The sequence below is a fragment of the Cavia porcellus genome, unplaced genomic scaffold (genome assembly GCF_034190915.1).
Source record: "Cavia porcellus strain 051 isolate PalLab524CR breed Dunkin Hartley unplaced genomic scaffold, mCavPor4.1 scaffold_6, whole genome shotgun sequence".
Lineage (NCBI taxonomy): Eukaryota > Metazoa > Chordata > Mammalia > Rodentia > Caviidae > Cavia > Cavia porcellus.
Genome location: NW_026947489.1, coordinates 61,166,007 through 61,181,734, shown reverse-complemented (window position 1 = coordinate 61,181,734; position 15,728 = coordinate 61,166,007). Strand labels below are relative to the sequence as shown.

The window sequence follows — 15,728 nt, the reverse complement described above, 5'->3', positions numbered from 1 at the left end:
CACAGCGATGCATTCATGTGTAGCAGTCATTCCACTATGGTAATGAACTCAGGGCCACAATAAAAGCAGGGGTCCCAGCTCCTGTTCCACCCACAAAGAGCTCATGCATGGCCCCTTGGGGTCACAGTGCTATGGCATCTGACTTCCTCCGTGGGTCTTTTAAATAGCAGCGAGCTCTGCCTAGGATGCCAGACGGTGGCGCCATATTTATCAGTCAATTCCAATCGACAGCACGCTCCTGGTTTGTGTCCCAGACAACAAGAACTACTCTGCCAATGTGGCAAGAATCCACATGGGACCTGTTTCTTGGCAGGCAGTGTCGTCTGCAATCTGCCTTGAGACACCGGGCTCTCAGGCCCAGCAGAGCTGCCACAGAGGGTCACAAAGCAGCTAAAAGCCTTCTCTATGGGTGCTCCAGAAACCACTGCTCCAGATAGGAGGACCCAAAACAGTTCAGAATCACTGTCACACATCCCTAAGACCAAATTAGCTACAAATTCAAACTTGAACATTTTGCTTCATCTCAACCAAGTATATTTAAAGCCTTGAAAAATAAAATACTCACTAAATTTCCAAGGATGACCTGATAACAAAGGTACTATAGAAAAGGTGAAAAGCAGAATATACTGTTTCTACTACGCAAGCAGGAGCCTAATGTTTCAGTTATAGCTGTGTGGCAAGGACTAAACTCTCCTCATAAGATGCCCACAGCCAGGGGTGGTGGCGCATGCCTGTAAACCCAGCACTTGGGAGACTGAGGCAAGAGAATCACTGAAAGTTTGAGGCCAGGCTGATTTCAAGGCCAGCCTGAAATAGACACTAATGAGCTCCTGCCTTTTAAAAAACACACTACACAAACCGCTGGTTTAATATGCATACAGGGTGCCAGGAAAAAGAGGTCAACTAGATTAATAGTTTAAAAAAAAAAAAACCTTTCATTTTTTACAAAGTGCCTAGAGAACTCAATATTCTACATCTGGCCCTATCAGGAAATACTGGCTATAAAGTGATGACAGCAGAGGTAGGCATGCATGGGACTGAGGAGACCTGCCTGACTTTGGGCACCATCATTCGGTGCTGCACCATTAGCGTGTGACAGATGGAGGCCATCCGTGTGAAGACCTCCTCACTGGCCGAGTCCCGCCACACCAGGTTCAGCAGGGTGTTGGTCTGCTGCTTTGTGTCCAGCTTCTTGAGACACTCCTCAGTGATATATTTAGTGGACAGCCGGCCGTCCTCCTGAAACAACCAGGACAGGGGTCTGAGCACCAGCCATGCTCCAAGGCACCCTCTCCCCCACAGAGAAGATAAGAAGCAGGCCAGTGTGACAACTACCCACATCAGACACGGTGACCCTAACACACTCTCAGCCCATCTGGCATCCTGTAGAGCTCTAGTTACCTCCTGGCATCTGTTGTGCCCAGCCTGATAGCACAGGAACTGTAACTGTGTGGTTTCTGCTAGCCAATGACATGTTTTCAGTATTTACACTTTAAGAAAAATGCATTACAAATATTTTAGATTGAGTTGTAGTAAGAGAGCATTTCCACTTTATATTATTTGAGGGATCACAGTTTAAAGAAAATATGAATTAGTTAATCTTTCAGTACTGAAGATTACAACTAGGGCTTTATACTAAACTATATACTTTTTTTTTTTTTGGTACCAGGGATTGAATTCACGACCCTGCCCCATCACCTTTTGAGAAAGTGTCTGAACTAAATTTTCCAGGCTGTACTTCAATTTTCAATCTGTCTGCCTCTGCCTCCGGAGTAGCTGGAATCAAAGGTGTGTACTACTGGATAGGGAACTATCAAAGGATATAAAGATACATAATAAAAAATCTGTTTGATACCTTATGATTTCTCTAGAAGATGTGAGGCCCTGAACAAGTTTTAAGTTGCTGAACAAAGCCTAAGACACTATGCCACACAGCACACTCATTTCGGGCATTAATCAAAAATACACGCTTTCACAAATGTAAACAAGAACATGTGAAATTTCAAATACTGCTTGCTATATGACTTAGAAACTTTCATATATGTAACTTACCAAGCACAATATTGCTTTAGGTTACAAATCATAAATTTCATCTGTTAAAGTTGAATTTTTAAGATGCATGTAAAAAGATGTTACAAAACAGGTACTACTTTTGAAGTGTATAATTTAAAAATAAACTATACATAGTAGGTGAACAGATGACATAGAAACTATAAGCATCCACCAGAACATTCAACTGTAAGACAAAATTTTATAAAGGGCAAACTCTGACTCTAAAAAATCTTATACAACCAAATGAAGTTCTACAGAGTGAACTACAGTAGAGAAAGGCAGTATGTAAACCAAAACATAAAAGACAGGGCCAGAAATAAAGAACAGTGCCTGGCTCACAACTAGGTCACATAGTGTCTCAACTCAATTGTGGTCAGGAAAAAAAGGGCAATACTTCAGGCCAAAGAAAAACAAAAAAGATGACAAAGACAAATAAACTGTGAAGCTGGACATAAGTAGACCTTGAAGCATATACCTATTAAAAAAACTGAGTGGAGTGACACTTTGTACAATTCATAAAGAAATCTTTCCCTTTGGTTGGACAGCGGGGTCAAGCACAGGGTAAGCCAGGCCAGTGCTCTCCACAGCGTAGCTGAGGCCTTGCCCGGTGCCCTGCATAGGTGTCCATGCTCTGCTACCCTAGGAACATCCCTGAGGGAAGTCTGTCACTCCCTGGCTACAGAGTCTATACCCTCAGCAATATGTGCACAGTAAGCACATTGCATAAAAATAAATTTTTATTTTCACAGATCCTCTGGGAGATAATTATTCACATATTAACTTTCTTCTAGAGACAAACCGTATCTATATTCCATCTATAAAATGCCACTTTTTTAGACATACAACAAAATTCATACTTTTGTTTGTACAGTTCTGAGTTTTGGGGATTTTTTTAAAAAATAGTTCTAGCGGGGCTGGGGATTTAGCTCAGCGGCATAAGCGCCTGCCTTGGAAGCAGGCAGTCGTGAGTTCGATCTCTGGTACCAGTAAAAAGGAAAAAGACAAAAAAAAAAAAAAAAAAAAGTAGTTCTAGCAACTGAACCTTGTGCATCCTAGATAGCTGTTCTACCACTGACCTATGTCTCCAGGGTCTGGATAAGACACTCAGGTTGGCTTTCTACTTGGAGACCTCCTACCTCAGCCTTCAGAATAGCTGGGATTACAGATGTGCACCACTAAGACTGTCTATTTCTGGTTTTGATATGACAATTCCAGCACTCAGCAGAACATTCAGTTGTACCCCATATTTACCCATAGTAACCCTGCAAGGAACACCCTGTTCTCAATGCATTCTGGCCCACTCCACACTGAGCAGTTATCTGCACTGTAAACACAGCACCCACTCACCCTGTGCCTCCTGACACCCTGAAAACATGCTTCACCTGGAAATGGAAACAAAGTGTATTTGGGATTCAAATCAGTATTTATCGTAAGAAACACCCTAACCAAAAACAGAAGAGAATAAGAAAAGCGCCTGGGGATAGCCTTGGCTGCAGGTGCTGCTTACTGGGGTGGTAGGCTGGTCGGCCTCCTCACTCTCATCCTCAGAGTCGCTGGAGGTGTCATAGGAGCTGGTGATGGCAGGCGAGGCAGGCAGCTGGGAAAGGAAGGTCTGGAGCACATGTAGATATACCAGCAGGCCCTCCTCAGAGAGTGTCCCTACAGAATAAGCAGGCATTACCTCCTTAGCTAGTGTCACTTCCCAGGTAAGACATAGTCTGTCTGTCTGAATTCCACTGTGGCATGCTACACGTGCATGTGGTCCCCATCTCACGATGTGCTCACAGTGAGCAGGACTCCTTGTCACCTCTGATCACTGTGCCAGTGGGGCAACCTGGACCAGTTTGGCATGCCCAACTCCCAGGGCAGACGGAAGGCAAGACTGACAGAATCTCTGCACCTGGTTATGCACCAGCATAATAAGCAGTGCAGGCCACAGCATCTTTCTCAGTTCTGTAAATTGCCCTAGGACACAAGCAAGCCGCAGTGGGGCCTGTATACTCCAGTTTCACTGGCTGGTCATTAGCACAGGTGATTATGGAGGATGTGTAATCAGGTCCCAAGTAGGGGTGGGGCTTATAAGACTGAGGCCTCACCCTGGAGTCCAGCCTTCTCTGGAAGTACAGTCAGCACTAACTTGATTATAAGATACCAAGCCACTACTTACCATGGGGTGGCATTGTGTATGGAACCTCCATGACGGACAGTATAACCAGTAAGCTGGAAACTGCCTGGGTTTCCCAGGTCTCCTTGCACTCAAACATCCTGAAGCACACTACAAACACCATATACCCCAGGAGAGTTACCCCACATGTCTGCCTGCCCATGCATCGAGCCCTCCCCAGGCCATGGCCCTACCAGTCTGTCTACAGTGCCCCCCTGAAACTCCCAGGACACCATTTTGCCACAACCCACTCATCCCACCAGGGCTTCTGTTGGTCATCTGCTCTTGCTACCTACATGCGAGTTAGGGTAAAATGTGCCTGGGATTTCATACCTAAATGATTTTCACCAACAGTTAAAACAAAATAGAAAAGCCATGGTGCTCCAGCACTCCTGTTTGAACATCTACTCTCTAGTAACAACAGTGCATTCAGAAAAGGCGCAAAAGGGAAAGCGGTCTGAACATCTGCTAATGCCGGGATGATGAAGTGGAAGAGCTGCTCTGTAAAAGGTGCAGCCAGAAACTCCTCTGTGAAGGCTGAGAAAACTTGCTGCCTGGAAAGGAAAACGGAAGCTTTCTATAGACTCAAAATTAACTGTTCATCAAATCCATACTTACAATTGCTTTTCCAAATACCTTTCTGAACAATCTACATTCTAAATATAACTGTTTAATAGCAATTAGATAATCTTGAAATAAAACCTCATTTTTATATCTTCTCACAGCTTATACAAAGTAGGAAAATAACAATACTGACAGAAATGTTGATTGGGGGAGTACTGCAAATTCAACTCAAGGCTTCCCAGGCAGGTGCTGTGCCACTGAGCTACTTTCCTTGGCCCAGAAATTTTAGGTTCAACCATAAAGAAAAGCACTCTAGTAACTGTTCCTGTGGACTAAGCCATAGCAACAAAGTAAAAACTTGACTCACAAGCCTGTATTTAAAGTAACAACCCTAGTGGTGGTGCATGCCTGCAATCCCAGCACTTTCTGAGGCAGGAGGATCGTCTTAGGGCAGCCTTAACTATACAGCAAGACCCTGGCTCATAAAACTGAAAATAAAACACAAAAACAAAACAAAGAAAGAAAGCAGCATCCCATGGAAAGTTACTATGAGAGCCAGGTTTTATGACATGACACGGGGATTCCTCTTACCCACCTTGCACCTTCCAAACAGGAGTTGTATGTAAAGTGCAATGGTTTTAGGACATTCTCCAACAAAATTTTTGCTATAGGAACTCGAGACAAATCAGAATATTCAATACTTGATGGAAGCTTGCTGTTAATCAACAAATAAAGAGACCTATAATATCCTAAGAGAAAGGAAAAACACATTTAAAGTTTTTTCTTATGACAAAGGAGAAAATCATTAATTTTTAAGTCCCTTTTACAAAATTTCTACAGCTCTAAATTTAGGTTAATTCTTCTAACATTTTACTAAGGACAACTTTAAATAAACATATTAGTCATGTGATTGGCACCCCCTGACACCAGGTACCCATTACTCAGCACTAACCACTGTCAATGCCAGCCAACCTCACCTCATGTACTCAAGCCAGGATGCCACCAAAGAGAAGACTCCCAGTCCCGCTTGCCACAGCCTCCTCTCTTAGGTTCCGAATACAGAAACTGACATATCTAGCTACCAGAATCTGTCTGGGCACTGAGAAAATGAACTGGTTTGAAGGTGACTTCATGTGGACAGAAACAACTCTAATTACCTCCATGACATTTTTCTAAGAATCTGATATAATTTTAGGTTGTGCAGTAAACCTATGGTCCAAATCATATATTCTTTTAGAAATAGTGTCCCACACGTCTGCAAATTAAGAACTATGCTCAGGTATGGTTTGTGAGAGCTTAGCTTTCTTTCAATGAAAATGACTTGGTCAGATTTTTGTAGCAAGAAGGTTGCTCAAATGGCATGGCCCATAAGACTGAGGTGCCACCCCTCCAGCCCACTGGAGATGATGAGATGCAGGGAGTTCTCCTGCTCCCTCTCACTGCAGACATGAGCTACAGTCAAGGGCTGGAGCAACTTCTAAAAGCAATTTTCACTCTCATGTTAATGCTAGACAATGAGGCACAGTGAGTCTGTCTGCTTCCCTAAGTTCACGGTGGCCCAGGACAGCAGTAGGCCCCTCTGCAGGTGCAAGGTGTCAAGGCAGTGCTTGCAGGAGAGCACACCGACCTGTGAGGACCTTGTTGTGTCACCCCAAGGTTGTGGCCCCACCCTGCTTACCACTGTGAATCATGTAGTGCAATATTTGTTCAATGATTGACACCACGTAGCCGGCATCCTGCAGGACAGGCAAATAAGTGTTTTCAGAGGAAAACACCTCAAGCATCCGCATCGGGAGAGCAACATTCAAACTGTCATCAGTACAGTTCTGCAGCAACCTGGAGAAAGGAAAGAAAAACAAGACTTGCTGGATGGCCAGTTACCAAAGTTTCCCCAAATTCTTCTCAGTTACTATGGTGAGTAACTGACTCTCCATTCTGGAGCTACAGTGACTGAAGAGATCCACAGATAGACAGAAGACAGATGCTACTCTTCAGGCTTCTTCAGAGTCTTCATTAGGTTCAGACAGGAAAAACTGTACATGCCCAGAAGGAAAAGCACACAAGCACACCAAAGATGGCATGCACTGTGTGTGTGTGGTTCAGGCATACAGATGTTCTAGAGGAGCTACACTGACCTGCCCTCAGAGGACACATCACAGGCCTCCAAGTCGGCCCTTGGCCCAAAAGTCCGAGGCAGAGACTGTCCCTCTGACCAAAGCTGCCTCTTATGAATAGGAATTAGAGCCAGAAAGGAGGCACAGCTGTCACAAAATTTAACCTAGTTTAAAAATAGTTTCGACGTCTTTTTCTTTAAACAAACTCTAGAGTCCCGATTTACACATGCTATTCTCTACCCATGTGAAGCAAGTGGCAGCCGTAGCTGGCATGCCAAACCCATCACTCCAGAAATTGCTCTCAGCGTCTCCAGTTGCTCCCCTTTCAATGTTTTTCTCTGTAGCTATTAGTGGGGCCACAGTACCTGCTATGCAGGAAGGAGCAGCCCGTACAGCATCTCTTTGCAGTATAGCACCTAACATACCTCTAACACCTAGTCCTAGCCCCTGGCCAGCAGTGGTCACTGTGTGTACTCAACAGGGGACGTCTACATGCAGTTCAGGTGGCAGCTATACAAACACTCCATGCCTGCCCCCTTCACTGTCCAAAAACTCCTAGGTGAGGATCCCTGGGTCACAGGGAAGTAGCGGCTCTGGCTTTCTAAGAAACCACCAAATTTGTAACAGATACAACTGAGATGTCAGCTGCTCCACATCCTAACTTTTAAAACACAACCATTCTGGGGCTGGGGATTTAGCTCAGCGGCATAAGCGCCTGCCTTGCAAGCAGGCGGTCGTGAGTTCAATCCCTGGTACCGATAAAAACCGAAAAAGACCAAAAAAAAAAAAAAAAAAAAAAAAAAACACCCAAAAAACACAACCATTCTAAGGAGTGTGCGGCTCTATGTCACAGTGACCAGAATTCCTGGTGATAATGGTATTCTCAAGGGAGCACTGCTCATCGGGAGTCTTCTTTTCACAAGGGCCTGCCTGGCTGTTGACAAGATGGATAGCTGCCCTCCTCCCCAAGGTCATGACTTGTCCTCTCACCCACTCAGAAGCATCATTCCCGCTGTTCTGACCCTCTTGGCACTTTCTCCTCAACTCACACATCCCACTGCACTTATGAGGACACCTAACATTTCACAAGATAATTCCAGGTTTTTGGGTTTTTTTTTCTGAGGTAGGGTCTTGTTGCATAGTTCAGGCTTCCCCTGAACTCACTATGAAGCCCAGGCTGGCCTTGGACTTGTGGCAATCCCCCTGCCTCAGTCTCCTGAGTGCTGGGATTACAGGTATGCACCACCACACCTGGTACCAGGTTATCCTTGCAATAAAACATCATCTAGAAGATGCTTTTGTATCTTCTATGTTTCAATTTTCATGTCATATGGGTCAGAATTACCTAGAGCAAAAAACCACAGTATACAGAGTACTTTATGTCTTATCCCAAAAAAACTTACGGAAAAGCCATTCTCTCAGAAAACAAGGCTCAAAAACTGTTTCCCCAGACATCTGAGGTGGTCAGCACACTACGTAAGTTACTGTAACAGAATTTACCTGCAACAGAGGCTCATCAGCCTCTTGATTTGAAACAAGCATGTCAGTCTCTCAGCTCCGTCCAGCTGCTTGACAAACACAGAGCTATGTTTGATTAAGTTCTGGTACAGCCATATCTGAAACAGCAAAGCACACAAAATACAATGCCCAATCCATAAAAATATTTGCTAATTTACTTACAAAGTCTTCTCGAGTAGTAACACATACTTAAACCTAACCAAAAACAAGTAGTTTAAGTTTTTCAAGTCTAGTTTTACTTTGTAATATTTACACTTTTCATCTTAATATCCAAGTATCAAGCTAAATTACTAAGTAAGTTACTGTAACAAAGTGGGTACAAAAACAGTTCATCTACAAAAATCAGAAAGTTGTCCTAAAAATACGAGAAAGACAGGATTAATCTTAGGCTAGGTGGGCTGCCTATTTCATGGTTCCACACTTCCAAGCAAGGTCAGGTCTGTGACCAGGTCACCAAGACAGCCCACTTTCCCGGACATGAGGGCTGGCCAGTGAATTCAGTATGGTGCAGTCTTTCAGTCCCTGACATTCCAATACACTGACAGCATGCAGTTGTACAGTTGCTGTAAGTGATTCCGGAAATGCATTGCCTAACAAGGAATGTCTTCCACTTATTCTATTTTTGTGAAATAGACTGTTATTGTATTTGTTTTGTAAGACTCACAACCAGTTGGAATTAAAGACAGCTTCTGAACATGAACCAGAGAGCCATTTGTCTATAAACTTTAAGTGGCTTCTCCTTTGACATTAATACCTGTTTGATATAAAATGGTATTAGATATTGGAAATAATGGGAAAACTTATCAAATAGCATTTTAGAGTGTGTCCTATGCTGGGAGGAAATAATTCTGTGATGCATTCTGTAATGAAAAGCAACTAAAACTGAGCTAAATATTAACTCTAAAAAAACTGAAGGAAAACTGTACATGAAAAAAATAGAGCCACAGTACAGTATTTTATTTAGCAGAGAACCATTTTTAAGTCATAGCACAAATAAAGGGAGGAGGCAAGAAGGGAGCAATCCACGTTATGCTTAGCTTTGTACTGGGTGTCTCTGAGACACCATGAACAGCAGCAGCACACTTGCTCTGCAGTAGGAATCCAGGAACCTGAAAATGGACCAGCAGGGACTTTTCCATGACTGCTCTTGCAATCAATGTTACATGACCGAACAGAAGACATTCAAATCCACTTTTCTTGTATGAAACAGGCTTGATGATGTTTTATTCTGCAGATTTCAGAATCTGCATCACAGCGATTTGCATTGTATGCCGCCTGCAGAAACTAAGGGAAGGTTAACTGGGTGTGGTGGCACAGCCACGTATCCCAGGTAAGGCAAAAAAAAAAAAAAAAGTACTGTGAGTTTGAAGCCACTTTGGGCTAGTGAATTCAAGACCAGCCCAAATTACATAGTGAGACCCTGCCTCAAACAAACCAAAAAAAAAAAAAAAAGAAACTAGACAAGGGTCATGGACTATGCCTCTTCTCAGAAGGAAATGGGAATAATACCCACAGTTACTTGCTCTAGTCCTTGCTCCTTAGAAACCTTCCCATCTCTAAAACTAGAGCATGAGGACAGGGACAGCTGGGTGGCCTGCCTGCAGCTGTGCCTGATGCTTTTCCTCAAGAACTTCAGACAAGAAGCCCGAAACATGCCTGCTTGTTTATGGGTCTCCAGGTTGTGCCATTCTGGATAGCGCAGGGAATCTCTTCCATGTCCCCACTATCAGATTCAAGCTCCAGACAGGCAGTCAGGGACTCTTTTGTCCTCAGTACTCACCACAGGGGAAACTTTCTAGAAAGCATGCTGTGTAGCACGGAGTCTACTTTTCATTGTAGACCTCACCTCTTAAAATATAATTTGGGGCCCGGGGATATAGCTCAGTGGTACAAGCATCTGCTTGGAAAGCACAAGGTCATGAGTTCGATCCCGAGCACCACAAAAAAAAAAAAAAAAAAAAAAAATTGAAATTTCATTACAGATACTGTAAATGGAAATTTCTAAAAATAGGTAATAAGTTCCATTTTGGAACAATGATTCCCTGATGTTCCTGTATCTATTTCCCAGCACTCATGTATACTGGTACCATCAGAGCTCATGACATTCTTAGGAAATGCATGAGTGGGTTGTCCACTCTGGGAAATGACCCATGCTCAGATAGGCCCGTGATGAAGGTTGGGGGCTGTGTGAACCTGCCCTCCTACGGTCAGTGCAGGGAGGTATCAGCAGAGCCTACTTCTTTAGTATTTGAAATTTTCCACATTAAAACTATGAAAATACCTATTTAAAATGTATACTGAATTGTAAGAGGAGAAACGCACCAACATAGAGGTGCAGAACATTTCTAAGGGCTCAGACACACTAGAGGGTTTAGTTGGCTTTTGCATCAGACACCATCTCCGTATTTTTCAGTAAAAGTTGGAAGACATACAGTATAAACAATGGCAAGTGAAACATGCACATGCACTCACCAAACGCTTTGAGTCTTCACTCTGCTTGTAAAAGAACAGAAGCTGCCTCACCAGGACGGTAAGATTGGGGCCACTGCCCAGGGAGAAGGTGCCACCCAACTGCGCTGCATTGGCACAGCGATCAAACGCACTTCTTTGGAGGGAGTACTGCAAGCAAAAAGAACAATGTATAAACCTGCTACTCAAGACCCCCAGTTCTTACAATCTAAGTGTTAAGGACTATACAGGAATGTCAGACATTGACAACTAAGCTGCTGCTATGGAAATTACTGGTGAAAATTCGAAAAACCAAAAAAGTTCCTGAATGCCCACTGAAAGAAACTTTTGAGTGTACCTGTAACTCCAGCCCTCTGTTCTTTGGAAGGACGAGGCAAGAGCCTGGGCAATTCAGTGACACTTAGTGAGTCCCTCTATCAAAATTACAAATCAAAAGGGTTAGGAATGTAGTTTAGTGCTAAGGTCCTGACTTCAATCCCCAATACTATAAAAAGAAAGACAGAAAGAAAGAGAAAGCATTTCAACACTTCTATTTTGATCTAGGATTATGGTTTGGCTCATGTTTATATATTACTATTTAAAAATACCCAAAACAACCAGATATGGTGGCTTATGTCTATAATGTTAGCACTGGAGTACGGCGTAGGACTGTCACAAGCTCAAGGCCAGTCTGGGTTGCATAAGAAGACCTTGTCTCAAAGCAACCCCCCCCAAACCCACTATAAATCTATACATAAATATAACTAATGATGCATTTTATTATTTGTGGTACAGGGGATAGAATTCAGTCCCTGGCCCTAATAGTACTACTATATTTATTAGAAAAATCACTTCTAACATTAACTTTCTCTAAACAGGTTTATAAAAATATACACAAAAGACATTACTCATAAAAACAAAACTCATTCGGGGCTAGGGGTCTAGCTCAGCAGCATAAGCACCTGCCTTGCAAGCAGGTGGTCGTGAGTTCGATCCCTGGCACCAATAAAAATGAAAAAGACAAAAAAAAAAAAAAAAAAAAAACTCATTTAAAATCAACTCTCATTTGGCACTCTAATTGTTTTAAAAACAAACTTACTTGTTGTTTTCGGTCTCTATATCCTCGAATAAATGACTGGATAATTATTGCGTTTTTCAATCTTCGCCTTTCTTCCTGTATAATTAAGAGAGGAGGCAAAGAACAACTGGTCAAAATCAGGCAAAATCCCATTTACCTAGTAAGGATTTTTAAAAAATAAAAACAGCTGTATACTTCATGCACCACACAGTTCTCTAACATGCACCATTCACACAGTATGCTGGCAACACAGCCAGAGTTACAAAGCCATCACCACCACTGAACTCTGCTTGCATTCATAACCACCCCTATTGCTATATCAATTATCTATCTCCATCAGTTTCCACATTCTGTACCCTCCCCATCCTAGACTCTTATGACATAGATCGCTTGTCCAGCTTCTCTCCTTAGATTTTTCTGAGATTCACACAGCCTGTGGCGTGTGCTGGTACCTCATTCCTCTTTGCAGCCAATGGAAAGATACCCATATGGTATCTTACATTGTTTCTCCATTCACGAGCTGCTGGGCCCTTGAGCTGCATCCGTCTGAGCTATCATGAACAGTGCTGCCCCCAGCACTCATACTCATACTTTTTGTGGACACAGTTTTCATTTTCTTTATCTCCCTAGGAGTATATTCATATTTCTGTCACATTTCCAAAATGCCTATGCCATTTTACAATGCCACCAATACACTAAGAGTATTTAAAAAGTTTTAAATATTAAAACACAGACAATACAAACCTCTATCTTAAAGATCACTTACAAAAACTCCAATCTTCACTGACTTGAGACTGTTTTTTTTTTTTTTTTTTTTAACTTTTTTTTTTCTTTTTCCTTTTTATCGGTACCAGAGATTGAACTCACGACTACCTGCTTACAAGGCAGGCTCTTATGCCGCTGAGCTAAACCCCCAGCCCCAACTTGAGACTGTTTTTAAAGAGCTCAGGGCCCTGACAGAAACACATTCTAAACATCCATCCCTATACTTGTATAGTGTGCCAACCCAACTCCTGAACAACAATGATACGGTGACAGGCAGCTCCCACACTCAACACAGGAGGACCAGGAAGCATGGCCCACGGTGAAGACCAATCAGCCTAAGCATAACAGCTAGAGTCCATCCCTTGTGACTCTTTCACACCAGGCACCATATCACACACACACACCTGAAGCTACTGTGTATCTTTCTGTACCCTGGGATGCGATGTACACTGCTCACCACCAAAGGGTACTGAGAACATCTCACGCGTTCTAGAGACAGCAGGCCCACTAGGGCAGGGGTAGTAGTGTCCTCATTACTTCCCGCCAGAGGCAAGTGGAATACTCTCCAGGCCCACAGAAGACTCAACTGCTACACTCTAGATACTGTTTAAAAATCTACAAAAATCTACTTAATCACAATTAAGTAAAAGGCAACAGAGCTGAAAAACCTATAAAAGAATGAAAGAAAACGCTATACCTGAAACTTGACAAACTGAATTAAGAATTCAATGGTGAATTTTATAATTAGACACCACTAAAGAAATAAACTATAAATTAGAAGTTAGTTTAGACTAGCTGTGTGGCATACACCTTAATCCCGGCTAGGAGGCTGAGATGGGAAGATGACAAGTTCAAAACTAGCCTGGGAAACTTCCCAAGACCCTGCCTCAAAATAAAATTAAAAGAAAGAAAGAAAAACATATAACCAACAAACGAAAAAAAACAAAAAACAAAAAAAAAAAAACAACCAAAGGGAGAGGGGCACACTCGGTTCTCTTGCTTAGCATGCAAGAGGCCCTGGGTTCAATCTCCAATATTCCAAAACAAAAGCTGGGCCACATGAAATACCCAAACTGAAGCACAGATATGTGAAAGGATAAACAGAGAAAGGCACATAAGAGACTTACAAGACAATAGGCAAAGGTCAAGCATGTCTGCAGTCGACTTGAAAAAGGGAAGACGGCAAAGCAGATGAAGAACATGGACAATAACTGCTCTTCTCAGCTGGTGATCTCTAAGGGACACTTCTGGTTGTTACCATCAGGGAGGAAATGCTAACGGCATCTACTGGGTAGAGGCATATGTCCTTCAGTGCACAGCACAGTCTGCACAACAGGAAACGTCCACTCAGAATGCCAACAAGGAGGCTGGATCCTCTGCCCTGCTGCTTCCTCTGACTTTCCAAAGGCACCTGCTTCACTCTACCTCGCTCCACAGGTCTCCCCAGTGACCAAGCGCAACTCTACTGCCTCCATAGCTCCCTGCACACTTCCTTTGTAATGCCCACTGCTGGAAAGGACCCTCATCTGCTCCTCTCACTGCTCAGACACCCAACAAACTCTTGATAAGTCAGCTGCTAAAAACAGAATGAAAAACTGTACCTAAAAAAGTGAGTACAAGTACTGATAGATCAGCAAGTCATTCTGACAATATTCCTTGAAAGCTGTAAGGCAAAGGAGAAAACCAGGAACATGGTTGGCTCCTCTCTCCCAGCTCCCCCAAACAACTAAGACCCATGCTCAAAGCCAAGTGTGCCCTCCTGGAGCAGGATACACAAATACTGCGCACCAGGAAGCCTTCCTGCGAGCACAAAAGTCTCCCTCTTAGCAGTCTGCTTGTCCATGTCTTTCTCTAACAGTTCCAGAACCACTTCCTGCCAGCTTCAACCATCCAGAAACACTAAAGCAGAAGACTGATACATGTGAGTGTGGACACTAAAACCTATACTTCTTCAGTGCTGTGAAAAATACTCATTCATGGAGAGCATCACAAAGCTGGCTTACCTCTCTCTTCCTTCTCTCTTCCTGAGTGCGATGTAAAAGAGAAGCCTTTTCTTCCTAAATTGAACCAAAAAAAAAAGGAAGAAAAAAAATCAGGGAAAGAAGACTATAACTTCAAGCTTAAAAATATTCTCAAAGGTTATAAAATATTTCAACACAAAAGCCATTCTAAGAATAATTTAATCGAACCACTCATTGAATCCAATGGGATCCAAGGTGCATCTCAAGAGGCTAAAGGCGTCCCCCCAGCCACTGAGTCACCTGTGGCCCACATGTCAGTAGAGACCCACACTAAGGTCAGGTGAGGAAGCAGTGCACATGGGGCGCACCAGTCCACAGGCGAGTGGAGTAAGCTGGGCACCAGGCTGTGCTGTCACCCCAAGGGGCCAGGCAAGTACCAACATCAGACCGTCCTAGTATCTCTAACCACAGTATGAGAGCCCACCATTACTGCAAAAGAAATTTTTACTATACGTAATTTTGAACAAAATTACTTGTCTTATAAAGGAACTGGGTAATAAGAGGGAAAGTTAAACATGTCAAGTGCATAAAGGTTACTTGAAAACACTCAGCTCCATAAACATGTTGAGTGCTGAGTGTTTTTGCAGTAACTAACCCTAGTTTCAGATCAGGGCTCTGTGTCAAGCTAATCTCACATACACAGCTCTGACAGTAACCGATCCCTCAATAGGTCAACAGTAAGCAACAGCAAACCTCTCCATTTGTTCCAGGAGGCACATTATCTTATCTTCTCAGAAAAGTATTCTTCACCAGACATAGTGGTCCCAAATCAGAATTCTTTTTGAAACAGTAAGGCACAGAAGGCAATATAAATTAAATTTCATTATCCCATTAAAATAAAAAGTTTTTATGGTCAAAACTGGAGTGTATGTCAAAAGTAAATTTATATCTTGTGCTGATTTCCATAAAACCAATGTCCAGTCACTTATGAACAGATTGTAGCATATGCATTAGTCTTTAGAACTAGCCATAAGACGAATTTTGTCTCCTCTGCTGGGATTATT

General features: G+C 42.9%; 1 protein-coding gene across 7 annotated transcripts in view; it reads right to left on the bottom strand.

Annotated features, from left to right (window-relative positions):
* Nucleotides 1–15,728, bottom strand: part of Ube3c (ubiquitin protein ligase E3C) — a 136,732-nt gene that overhangs the window by 110,704 nt on the left and 10,300 nt on the right. For 3 of the 7 annotated variants that reach the window (XM_063250842.1, XM_063250840.1, XM_063250839.1), the window contains exons 2-11: nt 14,707–14,760; nt 11,960–12,034; nt 10,885–11,031; nt 8,395–8,510; nt 6,459–6,616; nt 5,376–5,529; nt 4,550–4,770; nt 4,220–4,327; nt 3,560–3,711; nt 1,052–1,239 (exon numbers count right to left, since the gene is read on the bottom strand). In XM_063250842.1, the coding sequence (XP_063106912.1) occupies nt 1,052–1,239; nt 3,560–3,711; nt 4,220–4,327; nt 4,550–4,770; nt 5,376–5,529; nt 6,459–6,616; nt 8,395–8,510; nt 10,885–11,031; nt 11,960–12,034; nt 14,707–14,760 (1,373 nt within the window). Of the gene's footprint in view, nt 1–1,051; nt 1,240–3,559; nt 3,712–4,219; nt 4,328–4,549; nt 4,771–5,375; nt 5,530–6,458; nt 6,617–8,394; nt 8,511–10,884; nt 11,032–11,218; nt 11,295–11,959; nt 12,035–14,706; nt 14,767–15,728 lie in introns of those variants that run through there. The other 4 variants (XM_063250845.1, XM_063250841.1, XM_063250843.1 and 1 more) reach the window with 4 other exon arrangements.